Source organism: Engraulis encrasicolus, chromosome 18 (assembly GCF_034702125.1).
Source record: "Engraulis encrasicolus isolate BLACKSEA-1 chromosome 18, IST_EnEncr_1.0, whole genome shotgun sequence".
In the NCBI taxonomy this organism is placed as follows: domain Eukaryota; kingdom Metazoa; phylum Chordata; class Actinopteri; order Clupeiformes; family Engraulidae; genus Engraulis; species Engraulis encrasicolus.
The window spans coordinates 20,773,692-20,786,191 of record NC_085874.1 but is presented as its reverse complement, the minus strand read 5'-3'; the positions used below and the strand labels follow the sequence as shown (position 1 = coordinate 20,786,191).

At 41.0% G+C, this 12,500-nt stretch overlaps 1 protein-coding gene across 2 annotated transcripts; it reads right to left on the bottom strand.

Moving 5' to 3' along the window:
- Window positions 1-2,184: 2,184 nt before the first annotated feature.
- LOC134468503 (uncharacterized) lies at window positions 2,185-4,548 on the bottom strand. Of its 2 annotated transcripts, XM_063222425.1 has the most exons (4): window positions 4,178-4,548; window positions 3,306-3,461; window positions 2,688-2,780; window positions 2,185-2,549 (listed from the first exon to the last, which is right to left on the bottom strand). In XM_063222425.1, the coding sequence occupies exons 1-4, from the start codon at window positions 4,526-4,528 to the stop codon at window positions 2,229-2,231; spliced, it is 921 nt and encodes a 306-aa protein (XP_063078495.1). In that variant the 5' UTR covers window positions 4,529-4,548; the 3' UTR covers window positions 2,185-2,228. The 2 variants fall into 2 exon arrangements, with proteins under 2 accessions (XP_063078495.1, XP_063078494.1); XM_063222424.1 differs by having other exon boundaries at window positions 2,185-2,780.
- Window positions 4,549-12,500: the final 7,952 nt, after the last annotated feature.

Sequence of the window (12,500 nt, the reverse complement as noted above, 5' to 3'; positions counted from 1 at the left end):
CATTTACACCAGTTAATTCATTGGCACTGTGAAATTCCTTTTTACATTTAATTTAAAACTATTTGAATCATTCCTATCACACTTTACAAGACACCACCCAACACCCTCGAGCAAGTGTTTCTTTCAATGTCATTTATTTCTCACAAGTCAAAAAGGGGGAAATGAGGTAGCATGTTCAGAAACAAATATAAACATGTAATTGTTACTCCATATACAGTTTGTTACATCCAAAAGATAGATGAAGATGGATGGCTTACCAAGCAAATGAAATGGATGGACATTAATGGGCCACAGGCTCATCTGATCTGAACTTTCATTAGGCTAACTGAGGTATTTATTATTGCTTAAGGAGTGCTGTCTCTAGAGATCAGAGACTACTCAATACTCAGAACGTAAAGCACAAAATTAAATGGTATTCCATGAAAAGGACACCATGCAAGCAATTGCCACTAACATTGGTCTTCTACCTCAGTGGCAACTACAGGCTATATCAATGTACCATGCACAGTGATAATGAACACGCCTTTGAATAGTAAAATTGACAATATTTCAAAAAGTACACAAGTTATTTCCAAAATGTGTATTGAGTTTATATAACATCTGTTGAGCTTACAACAGGAAAGGAAGGTTAAGACTGTAACGTGAGCACAAGTGAGTCATCTGTATCAGTGTTTCGTGAGACGGGGCTTGTGACCAAGTCACTGAAATCAGATAGAACACCGTCTAGGAAAGTCAGAACAATATCAGGAGCTGATTGTATGATCGGACTGGGGTAAATTCTTTGGCAGAAAATGTGTTGACTTGAGTGCAACCTCCATGATCAAAGTCACTCAAATCAGATGGGACACTTTCAATGAAACTCAGAACAATATCAGGAGCATCCTGTATGATCTTGACTGTGGTCAGATCTTTGATCATGGGTGTTGAGCTCAAGTTAACAAATTTTCCACCAAAGTCATCATCCTTGTATTGTAGCCTGATGTCTCCACAAAGTTTGCATACGTTTTGACCTGTTCAATAAGCTCCTCAACTGTGTCCAGCATCCTTGATAATTCCATCCTCTCTGCACTTTCGCCACTCAACAAGATGAGGAGTCAGATAGGAGAGGCCATATTGCTAAGTTGTGTTTGCTGTATTAACCTTACTTTTCTGTGGTAACCCCAGCAGATGTTTTATCTTCACACTGCACACACAAAAATATACATTACTGAGCAGTTTTGAGTTCACCGTTATGTTTATGAATCTTGGAAGTCATCTTGTTGGAACCAAGCGCCATCCGAATCTTCTGAAAGGCCTCAAAGGTGAACCTGAAACCTCTTGCAAATAACTTGTGTGCTAATTGAATATTGTTCTAAAAAAGGGGTGTACCCCATCATTGTTGTACTGTTCATACACATCTGAACTGAAAATACTCAAATCCCAACAAAATGTTAAAGGCAACATCACACCATGAAAATGACCCCATGGCCCCAAACAGCCAATCGCCACTGACATTTATCTCTAAATTTAGAATCTGGTGGCAACTACATACTAACTCAACAGACAGTGCACTATGATAATGAACAAACCAGTTGAAAAGTACAATTTTCAAAAATACCGAAAAGTACACTGGTTATTTCCTAAATGTGCATAGAAGAAGTTTAACAACATCTGTTGCACTTACAACAGAAAAGTAATGCTAAGAATATAACTTGAGTATGACTATTGTCTATCAGTGTTTGGTGAGATGAGGGTTGTGTCTAAGTCACTCAAATCCGATGGGACACTTTCAGTTTCTATGAAACTCAGAACAATATCAGGAGCAGATAGCTTGATATTGACTGCAGTAATGAGTCAGATCGGAGTGGTGCTAAGTTGAATCTCAAGTTGTGTTGATGAATTAACCTTACTTTTCAGTTGTAAGTCAAACGGATGTTTTACCTATGCGCATTTTGGATATAATTTGCATGCTTACTGATATATTGTTCAAAATGTTGATTTTGAAACTGGGTGTACTCATTGTTGTGTACTTTACACGTACAACTTAACTTGAATGAAATATTTGCTCTCTTTTGGAACGAGTGTCATCTCTTAACATCATATTGGGAAAAAAAACCAAACTCAAATTCCAACAAAAGCACTCCATGAAAGCGACCCCATGAGCTTGTACAATCAAGTGCTGCTGAGGTTGACTACCTCTTAAATAAAAGCCAGTGGCAACTACTAAGCACACACTAAGCACACATACACTACTGTGCAGTTTTGAGTTCACCACTGAGTTTGCGAATCTTGGAAGTCATCTTGTTGGAACCAAGCTCCATCAGGATCTTCTGAAGGGCCTCAAAGGTGAACCTGAAACCCTGTGGATATTCCATGTTAAGAGCATAGCAAAGTCCAAAGAGCATTACCACTCCTGCTGCAACAGAAGGCAACTCATTGAGGACTTCCACACCATCAATGATAATCCCGACGTCTTGGGGCTGTTGGAGAAGGCTTGAATTCTCTCTGAAGACGAAGACTGCCATGGTGGTCCTCTCCAGCTCCTGCACGGCTTGATCTTTCTGGGACACCTGAGGCAAAATATTTGAAAAATGCAACTGAACAACTGCAGTCTGGCACACCTCATGAATAACTACATATAACAGCATAGGTGGTCTCCCACGATTAATGAAGTTGAATAATCGGTGACAGAATATATCTGGACATACCATGTATTCCTTTAATAGGTCCTCCACATGTTCTCCTAGGTAGATGATGAGAGCTTTGAGGATGCACTCCCTTCTGATATCGGCATCAGCACCCTTCAGGGACAATCAAAACTGTTACTATGCAATGTGTAGGCTAGTCTAGCAACACAATTCCCAGCTCTACCATAAACAGTGATTTTACAGTGTGCGCCTGATCAATATTGAATCCATGGGAGAGATTCTACATATGCCAGAGGCCACTGGTAGTTCCTCTTTAAATATGAAGACAGACTGGATGGCTCCCGTTTGGGTTTCTATACCCTCAAAGTAACTTTGGTGCAAAACACTCATACATTAATTATTTTCCACAAATGCTACATGACAGTGACACCTTAAATTCTTAGTGACAGGTGCACAATTTTTTTTCTATGAGCTACATATTAATGGACTCATAGGTCCACATTCGTTTTATTTTTTTAAATGGTTTTGTGAATATGGTGCAAAACAAGTTGGCACACAATCAACATCCCATGTATATCAATTGCACATCAGCAAACCAATACATGACAGTTGCACCTCCACTTCATGTAGAAGGACAAAGGCTGTCGTTAGTGGCTAATTATATACTGCATATCATACCTGATCAAGAAACTCCAGGATCGCGGCAGTTTTTGCTTTAGTGGTCCCTCCCTTCTTTCTGAAGATCTTCAGTAGCTGCGGGGAGTGCTTGTCCAGGTGCGCCATAAATCTGGTCAGGAGGGGAACTGCAGTAACCCGCTGAAACTCTGCATCAACCTGTACACAAGAAAACAGTACGCAATACACTTTTAAATTAAAGAATAATGTGAAATAATTACAAAAAAACCATCTATGGGCTGAAAGGACCACTTCAGTCATTTTACATTACATAAGCATTTAGCAGATGCCTTTGTTCAAAGCGAGTTACAAGGAGCAATTTAAACAAGGTAAGGCACAGTGTACTGTTGCAACACTGATAGCATTGTCCTACACAGAGTAAAGAAGAGGACGATGCATTACAAAGTAGCAGAAAGATAAAAAAAGACATCTAGGTGCAGTGTACAGTTGCAATACTGACAGCATTGTCCAACACAAGGTAACAACATTTTCAATATGCTGTTGCAACCCTTGACTTGCCAGAACCCGGTGATGCTGCATTTTTCGGCTCAGCCCTTTCCGAGATCTGAGCTATTCTAATGGAGGTAGCTTTTGTTTACATTTTAAAACTTAAAAACATGGGTCAACTCCAAATATTTTACCCAAAAGCGGTTTGCTAGTTGTGCGCTGGTGTTGCATAACCTTTTGAATGTTTTTGGGAATAAATCAAGATTTAAAAAAAAAAAAAGTGAACAAACAGCTGCCCCCATTACAATGACCAGGAGCTTGGAAAAGGCTTAAGAAAAACAATAATAAAAAAAAGTCCAGGGTAGTGTGAGCATTACAACTGCATGTTGAAATTGACTGACGTATACAAAAAGTTGTGAAAAGAGTACCTCTCCCATCTGAAATAAAGCTGGCCATCTTTCCATGAGGTTTTCGATGGTTGGCTTCTGATCCACAATCTCTTGCCTCCTGAACTGAAAAGTCCTGGCCATCTTCTCCCGTATGGTTCTCTCATTATTTCTTATCTTTATTTCTGTCAGAAGAGATGCTCTTTCTTGCTCGAGGTTTTCAGGACTGTCTCCGCTGGGTTGAGGATAGTAATTGGTCTCACCTCTTCTTGCCTTTTTGACATTCTTTGCTGGGAAGGGATCAGCATCTTCTCGTGACTTGGACTTCAGTGTGTTCACCATGAGCTCAGACGAAAGTCCATGTGACCTCAGCTGAGTGCGGTAGTTGTGCATCTTACTCTTGAGCTTCAGTTTCCATCCATAACTCTCATTGAAGGAGTCTGGTTGTCTCAGGCAGGGATGTCTCCTTGTCAGAGCATCTGCAACTTCACTCAGGTCTGCATCAGTGGGGTACGCCTTGTAGGAAAAAATCTTCTCTGCCAATCTTTCCAGTATGTCAGACAGCATTTTTGATGAAGGAGTCAGTCTGGTTTGGTTCTGTGCATATTCTGAATTCCCTCTCTGAAGTTGACCTTCTGTTTCAAGGGAGAAGGGCGGGATAATGAACTCCTTCGGCCACGGCTCTTTTCTCAGTCCCTCACTGTCAGAGGAGCTGCGGCTGAGTATGACTGTGTCATCTGTATCAGTGTTTCGTGAGACCAGGCTTGTGTCTAAGTCACTCAAATCAGATGGGACACTTTCAATGAAACTCAGAACAATATCAGGAGCAGCTTGTATGATCTTGATTGTAGTGAGATCTTTGATCATTGAAGTTGAGCTCAAGTTAACAAATGTTCCACCAAAGTCATCATCCTTGTATTGCAGCCTGATGTCTCCACAAAGTTTGCATACGTTTTTGACCTGTTCAATGAGCTCCTCAACTGTGTCCGGCATCGTTGATAATTCCATCCTCTCTGCACTTTCGCCACCCAACAAGATGAGGAGTCGGATGGGAGTGGCCATACTGCTAAGTTGGCTCTCAAGATGTGTTGATGTAGATGGCCAGTGAAGTTCAGGAAGCTGGAATCAAATCCTGGATGGCAGAAGAACAAAAGGAGAGACAGAGAGAACATATTAATTCACATTCACAACCACCTTGTGTCAACATGCAGCTGAGATGACAGCTTAGAGTTGCAATAAGTAAGGTGCATCAGTGACCTTTTAAGTTAGTCTAATACAACATTGTGTCCATACTCCTTTTATACCATCAGCGTCCCTGTCCGTTAGTCCATCGTCACAGCATGTTCACCCCTCTAGGTTAATCCAGTCACACAGTGTATCCATGCCCCATTAGAGGTAGATAATGTAACTATTTTAGAAGTCAATTTCCTGAATATATGCTGTGCTCGTTCACAAATGTTACCCTTTTCACAAATACTTACCACCACCATGACGACATTTTAAGTATTAATTTTGAATTTCCAGTAGACATTTGTCAACTAGCAAATATAAGGTTAATACAAAGTTAACATTCTGGAAAATATCCCATTTAGAAATATGCAGTTGCAACGGGCTGAATAGTTGCAATAGCTTCTCTGCCCACCATGCATAATGTACTTTTAAGTTAGTACAGTGTCAGTTTAGTGCAGATTTTAGAATGTGATTAGTAGAATGAATTGTATGCAAATAGAATGACTTGATGAATATGCAGACCTTAAATAATGTTTAAAGAAAGGGAAAAATGCAATGCAGACCTTAAACTTGAATATATCTCTTCAGGGTAATGAAACGCACTCCTCCCACAGTGTAAGCTACCAGGGGATATGGATCAGTCAGTTCATCTGATGCCACAAGTGTTATGTCTTTGGTAGGGCTCACTTCAAGTTCGAAAGCCCTGAAGTGTTCCCAGTGCCACACTCTCAGCTTCTTCACAATGAAAAAAAGTCTCTCCTCCAGAATAAACATGTGGATGATCTCAGTGAATTCTGGATGTCCCTCCAAAGACCCATGTGCAAGTATCATTCCATTTCTGTAGTTGAATCCATTGAAAGTAACATTTTTAGCCAGGCACACATTATCCATTGTTGGGTGTTTGAGCCGTATAGCTTGTGCAATATCTTCTTTTAACACATCAACAGAGAGGCTTGAGACAGATGACACTTCCAAAAGAGGTTTTTGAGAGTACATAAATATCTGCTGTGCCATGTAAAATTGATGTCGCTCCGCCAAAGACAGCAAAACATTCTTGAAAGATCTTGTATAACGAACAACTCTTTTAAAAAAACTGTGCTTGGCTTCGTATCGTAAAGTCCAAAGACACACTAGTGGTCCAAACTTACGAATAAGCTGAGGATAATGTTCCAGCAGGTGATGCTTAGGCAGCAGATTGTAGTCTGGGAAAACCTCTCCAAGTCGCACTCTGTGCTCTGATATCTTGAAATTCAAATACCCAATAGATTCCTCTGTATGGACAGGTGAGACGATAAGATCGACTAGATCTTTTAAGTCAGTCAGTATTTTCCATGCCGGTTCATCCACAGGTACCTTTTGACCGACAAGGAAGGGGAAAAACCTTAAGAGACTCCAGTTTTCGTGAGAATTGCCTCCTATTGTCTTTCGAGATGCAAAGTTCAAAGGCACTGGATGGGGACAATTAACTTTGTCTGTCCACTTAAAGGGGAAAGCTAGTATAGACTCGTTTAAATATGCAAGAGTAAAGTACTTCTTGGATGTGAAAACAGAGAGACAAAGAGCAATCTCTGCAGGTACTATTCCTTCAAATAAATCATGGACAAGATCTGGGGGGAAACCTGTGGTAACTTTGAAATGACTAAGTTTCTCAGAGAGGACACATCTTCTCTTGACACCACAGAAATTACTTAGGGAATCTTGTTCAAGGGTTTTGAGGTGTTCTGAGTGAATCTGTTCTGTTCTTAATGTAAACGCTCCACTATCTACACTTTTAGTTAGAATTTCTGACCTAGATGCTGTACAAAATCGACAAATGTGCCCACTTGAAAAGCTCTCAACAAACCCTGCGATACCGTGTGCTCCAAGGTTATCAGCTATCACACACTGGATGGTTCCCCTAACACATTTCCCTAACTTTGGCAAAAAGACACCGTGCTCTTCTAATGAAATTAAATCACTTATGAGTGGCTCTAGTACTGTCTCATAGCCATACGCTTTCAAATCATCACTTTTGACTAGAAGAGCCAAGTAAATTGATGACAGTGAAGACTGACAACCAGGGATCAGATTGCCTAAAGTCCAATAGAAGCCACAGATTTTATGTTTTCTTCGTGATGTCCCAATTGGATTGCAGACCTCGTACTCATCTCCATAAAGATTTAGTGAAATAGCACAGTCTGCAGACAGAAGTGTGTTGTTTCTGAAAAATTCACCATCAAAAGGACAACTATAAACTGTTTTACCACTCTCTGATGACTGATATCTCTCTCTCAAATGCACTGTTTTTGCCAAAATTGCATCTGAATTTAAAATTTGCTGCAATGTTTTCAGCACAGATACATACTGTAATGACTTTTTGTTTCTTTTATCAAGAATGTATTCCAAGGGAGACACTACGCCGAATTCTCTTTTATAATACGACTTGCGCTTCCAACTAATAGACAATGGCCCTTGTTTCCCAATTGCTTTATGAATTGGATGTGAAGAACAAAGAACAGTGGCTAACTGTTGAACAACAGATGCTTCCACATGACAATTATTATCTTCCAAATGCTGGTTAATTGCTGCTATACTACCCGGCACAGAGACAGCTCCAATGAGATGTTCTAGGTCCTCGAGCAATTCATTTACAGCTGCACTCGAGACTAAATATGTATGTTCTAATTTAAGCAAAAGTGAAGCTAATTTCAGTTCAACTTCCTTTTCCAAATCTCTTGACTCTTCAGTGGCTGGCTCTAATTCTTCATTCAAGTCGGAGTCAGGCGGATTGGGAATGAGTGATGTGACAACTATTCCACTTTTAAAGTCATTAATTGTGCATGACTGATGTTTCCTCAATTTATGGCTCAGGAAACTGCTGTATATGTTGGTTTTGAAAGAGCAACCATTAAACATACATGGGACGACTTCATATTTCCTCAGATGTTCATGGATATGTTGAAAAAAAACGTGCTCAGTAGAAAGCTGATTGTTTCCACAAATGTAACACTTGAAAGAGTGTCTTTGTTGGGACTCCAGAGAAGAATGATTTCTAGAGAGATGTTTCTGAAGACCATTCCATGTCTTGGACGAACAGGGACATTGTGCGTAGATGCATGGATAGGGACGCCGCCTACCGTGAAACTGATGGTCACGTCTCAAGTGCTTCAGTATCTCAGATCTTATTGAAAAATGCTTGCTGCATTCTTTGCATTTCCACATCCAACCTGAAAAAAGAAAAGCAGACCAGTAAATATTTAGAAAATGCAATGAGCAGAAATCTTAAATAAGTTTTAGACTGACTGTCTATACTTAAAACAATGCAGAGTCTATCGTAAAGAACATTGTGCTGCACTTTTTGTATTCTAAAGATTTACAAAGAAATTAATTAATTAATACCACCCCCCCCACACACACACACAGACACACACAGACACACACACTGTGACACACAGCAACACACAGGGGGTGGGCGTCGCTTGTACCAGCGAAAATTTACAATGGGCGAGTAGACTACACTGGACTCGAGAGAAAGACATGGAGCTGTCTAAAGGGAAAACCGTGTGTGTCTCCCCAAATGTTGCTTGTGACCGCCCAGCATCACGTTTTTTCTGAACGTATCAAGCAACACAACATTTCTACTGGCTTAACGTTACAATTTGCGCGTGTGGTCACTTCATAAGAAACCGGCCAGCATGCCACGACATATCTCTAAAACACAATGCGTTCGGGAAACGTAGTTCTTAACCTACAGTAAATGGTGCCGTGTCATGAACGAAATGCGTTTAAACCACTCGAAGACCCGAAAAAAAGTTTAGTTCTAACTTGTGTGAGTTAACAAGGAGATTACCGAGTGCCCTCTGCAACTGTTTAAACAGGGGAGAAACGTGACTGCACCTACGAAGCATGGCGACCACTCAGAAACATCACCGACCATACCATTCAAATATGCATGCACTCAGCAGTCTCGCTGCCATAAAACACACTTTTTACAATCACAGTGTTACATGGGTGCTCTTTAAACATACACACGGGCACACTTTTCACACACAAGATGAAATAGTCTAGGCTTACTTGCTAATATGGCTTAACGTGTGTTGAGCTAGTCAAGTTCACGGTGTAGCCGAGCTAACAGTGGTGGAAGCGATTGGTAGGGTAACCTTGCGAATAATATGCCTACCTTGATTAATTCCGGCTACACCCGAACAATGTAGCCTACACATAGTTATATTTCTCACGAAATACGCCTAAGTTCAGAAATTGCACCACAACACGACGAAAACCGAAAGCGTTTACTGGCATGTACCAATGTTAACGGAGACCTTCAGCTTGTTAGCCCGGTGACATTAACCGTCTTTTGCATCAACAAACGTGTAGGCTTCTTAAGACACGTTCACACCAGTTAAACTTTAGGGTAGTACTCACCGCAGGTTTATTCTTCATGTCAGTAAGGACGTTAATCATTCTTTCATTCACATGTCGAAATGGACGGAGCTCCTCTGATATCAAACGCTTCTCCTCAACTTCTCGCCTCGCCGGGCTGCTGGGCAGTGCGCATGCGCAATTCATGTTTGACTCAAACGGAAAATATTACATTCTTATATCTCTCCTTTCAGTATGTTTTGAAAGGAACTAAAATATTTGCTTTGTTTCCTTCAGAATTGAAATTAATTCAGCCTGAATCAAAATTGACACCTCGATAAGCAAAAAGATAGGGTTTCACAACCAAGTCAATAATTTTACTATGTATTCAATGGTAGTTATTGGCTTGAATGAACAGCTCAGTGCTTCTCTTTTTACAGTGTGTGTGTGTGTGTTGTGAGTGAATGTGTCAAAGAAAGAATGTAAATTCATGTATAAGTTCGTTTTTACTACAATGTGTGTGTGTGTGTGTGTGTGTGTGTGTGTGTGTGTGTGTGTGTCTGTGTGTGTGTGTGTGTGTGTGTGTGTGTGTGTGTGTGTGTGTGTGTGTGTGTGTGTGTGTGTGTGTGTGTGTGTGTGTGTGTGTGTGTGTGAGTGTGTGTGAATGTGTGTGCGTGCGTGTGTGTGTTTGTGGGTGGGTGTTGCGTTAGTGTGTGTGCGTTTGTGTGTTGAGAGAGTAAGGGCTTTACCCCTGCTGAGTTGTGGAGAGCACAAACACAAACACACACACACACACACACACACACACACACACACGCACACACACACACACACATACACACACACACACACACACACACACACACACACACACACACACACACACACACACACACACACACACACACACACACACACACACACACACACACAATCTATATTTACATAATCAATGAATCAAATAATCAGTTTGGTTAATTGTTTCATTAATTAAAGGTGGCCCCGCACCTCCCCCCCTCTCTCTCATAATAATTCAGAAGTTAATGGTTGGTTTCCTGTACCAACCATTGTGTGATTGTTATGCCAAGTATCCTTTGTAACTACTGCACTGGATGGTCAACACATCATTTGCTATTTATTCGTGAATAGTTCCAGTTTTTACCACCCATTTTCAAACTCTTTGCAATACCATGTACATTTAAACAGCTCTTACCACTCTTGCACCAACAACAGTCCAAGGCCACCAACTTGGGTAAACTTTTGTGTGGCTTTTTCACAATCATCAATTCCACCAAATTCCATGACACCCTCTGTCAGTCAATGTTTACAACCAACAAAATCATGTACAACTTGCTTGAGCATGATTTTCAGTCATTTAGATACTCTTTTCAAAGCACTTAAGCATTTTGGTCAAAACCTAAAGGAAATTGTATTCAATGTAGCCTACCAGAACACATTCTAAACTGTATCAGGATATTAAATAATCATCTTTTAACAAAAAAATCTAATTTTCTACCATTCTAATTTTCTACAATAATCTACATTTTACAATTTGTTGTTGTTTTGTGTGTATATAATTGTACATTTGTTAACTTTTGTTAGTATAATTGTTGATATTTGTGTAACTGATATTTGGGAAACATCTGTGGCACATGTACTAAACAAACACACACACACACACACACACTCTCACACACACACGCACGCATGCACGTATGCGCGCACACGAACACAAACGTATCACAACAACCACCAACCAACACACACACACACACACACACACACACACACACACACACACACACACACACACACACACACACACACACACACACACACACTCGCACACACGCACACACACACAACCAACACACACACACACACACACACACACACACACACACACACACACACACACACACACACACACACACACACACACACACACACACACACACACACACACGCAAGCAATGCATGGCATGTATGACCCCTTGGCTCTACAATACCCATAAGCAGTGCATAAGTAGGGAAGCAGGAGAACAAAGAGGCGTGGAGAACTGCTCTCATCCTGCAGTACCGTTCAAAACCAAACACATACGTCATCAACGTACACTCTGGAATCTGAAGAACACACACACACACACACACACACACACACGCATGCATGCACGCGCGCGCTCGCACACACACACACACGAGCGCATACCACCATGGGAAAAAGAAAGAGTGAATAAGAGGGAGAGAGAAAGAATGAAGGAGGAAAGAGAGAGAGAGAGAGAGAGAGAGAGAGAGAGAGAGAGAGAGAGAGAGAGAGAGAGAGAGAGAGAGAGAGAGAGAGAGAGGTGGCTGAAAATAGGCAGGGGTCTGAAAGGTAGATGGATAGTCATACATAGAGAGAAAGAGAGAGAGAGACAGAGACAGAAGGACAGGAATAGATAGATAGAGAAAGAAAGGGGAGAGAGAGAGAAAGGGAGAAGCAAAGGGGAAAAAGAGAAAGAGAAAAGGAAAGAGAGGGAGAGACTGGGAAAGACTCCCCAGAATTCCTTTGTGAATGTGCATCGTTCCTTTTTTTTCTCTATGGGAAGCAATAGGAGTAGGAAAGAAAAGGGGAGAGAAGCTTTTCGTGGGAGGATGTGTTGGAATACTGGAAATAGCATAATAAGATTACCAGGGACGGAGAGAGAGAAGGAGGGGAGGAGAGGAGGGGGGGCAGAGAGGGGACAAAGAGAGGGACAGTATAAGATACAGAGAATAAGTAGAGGTAGAGGGTCAAATAAGAAAGGGAAGGGAA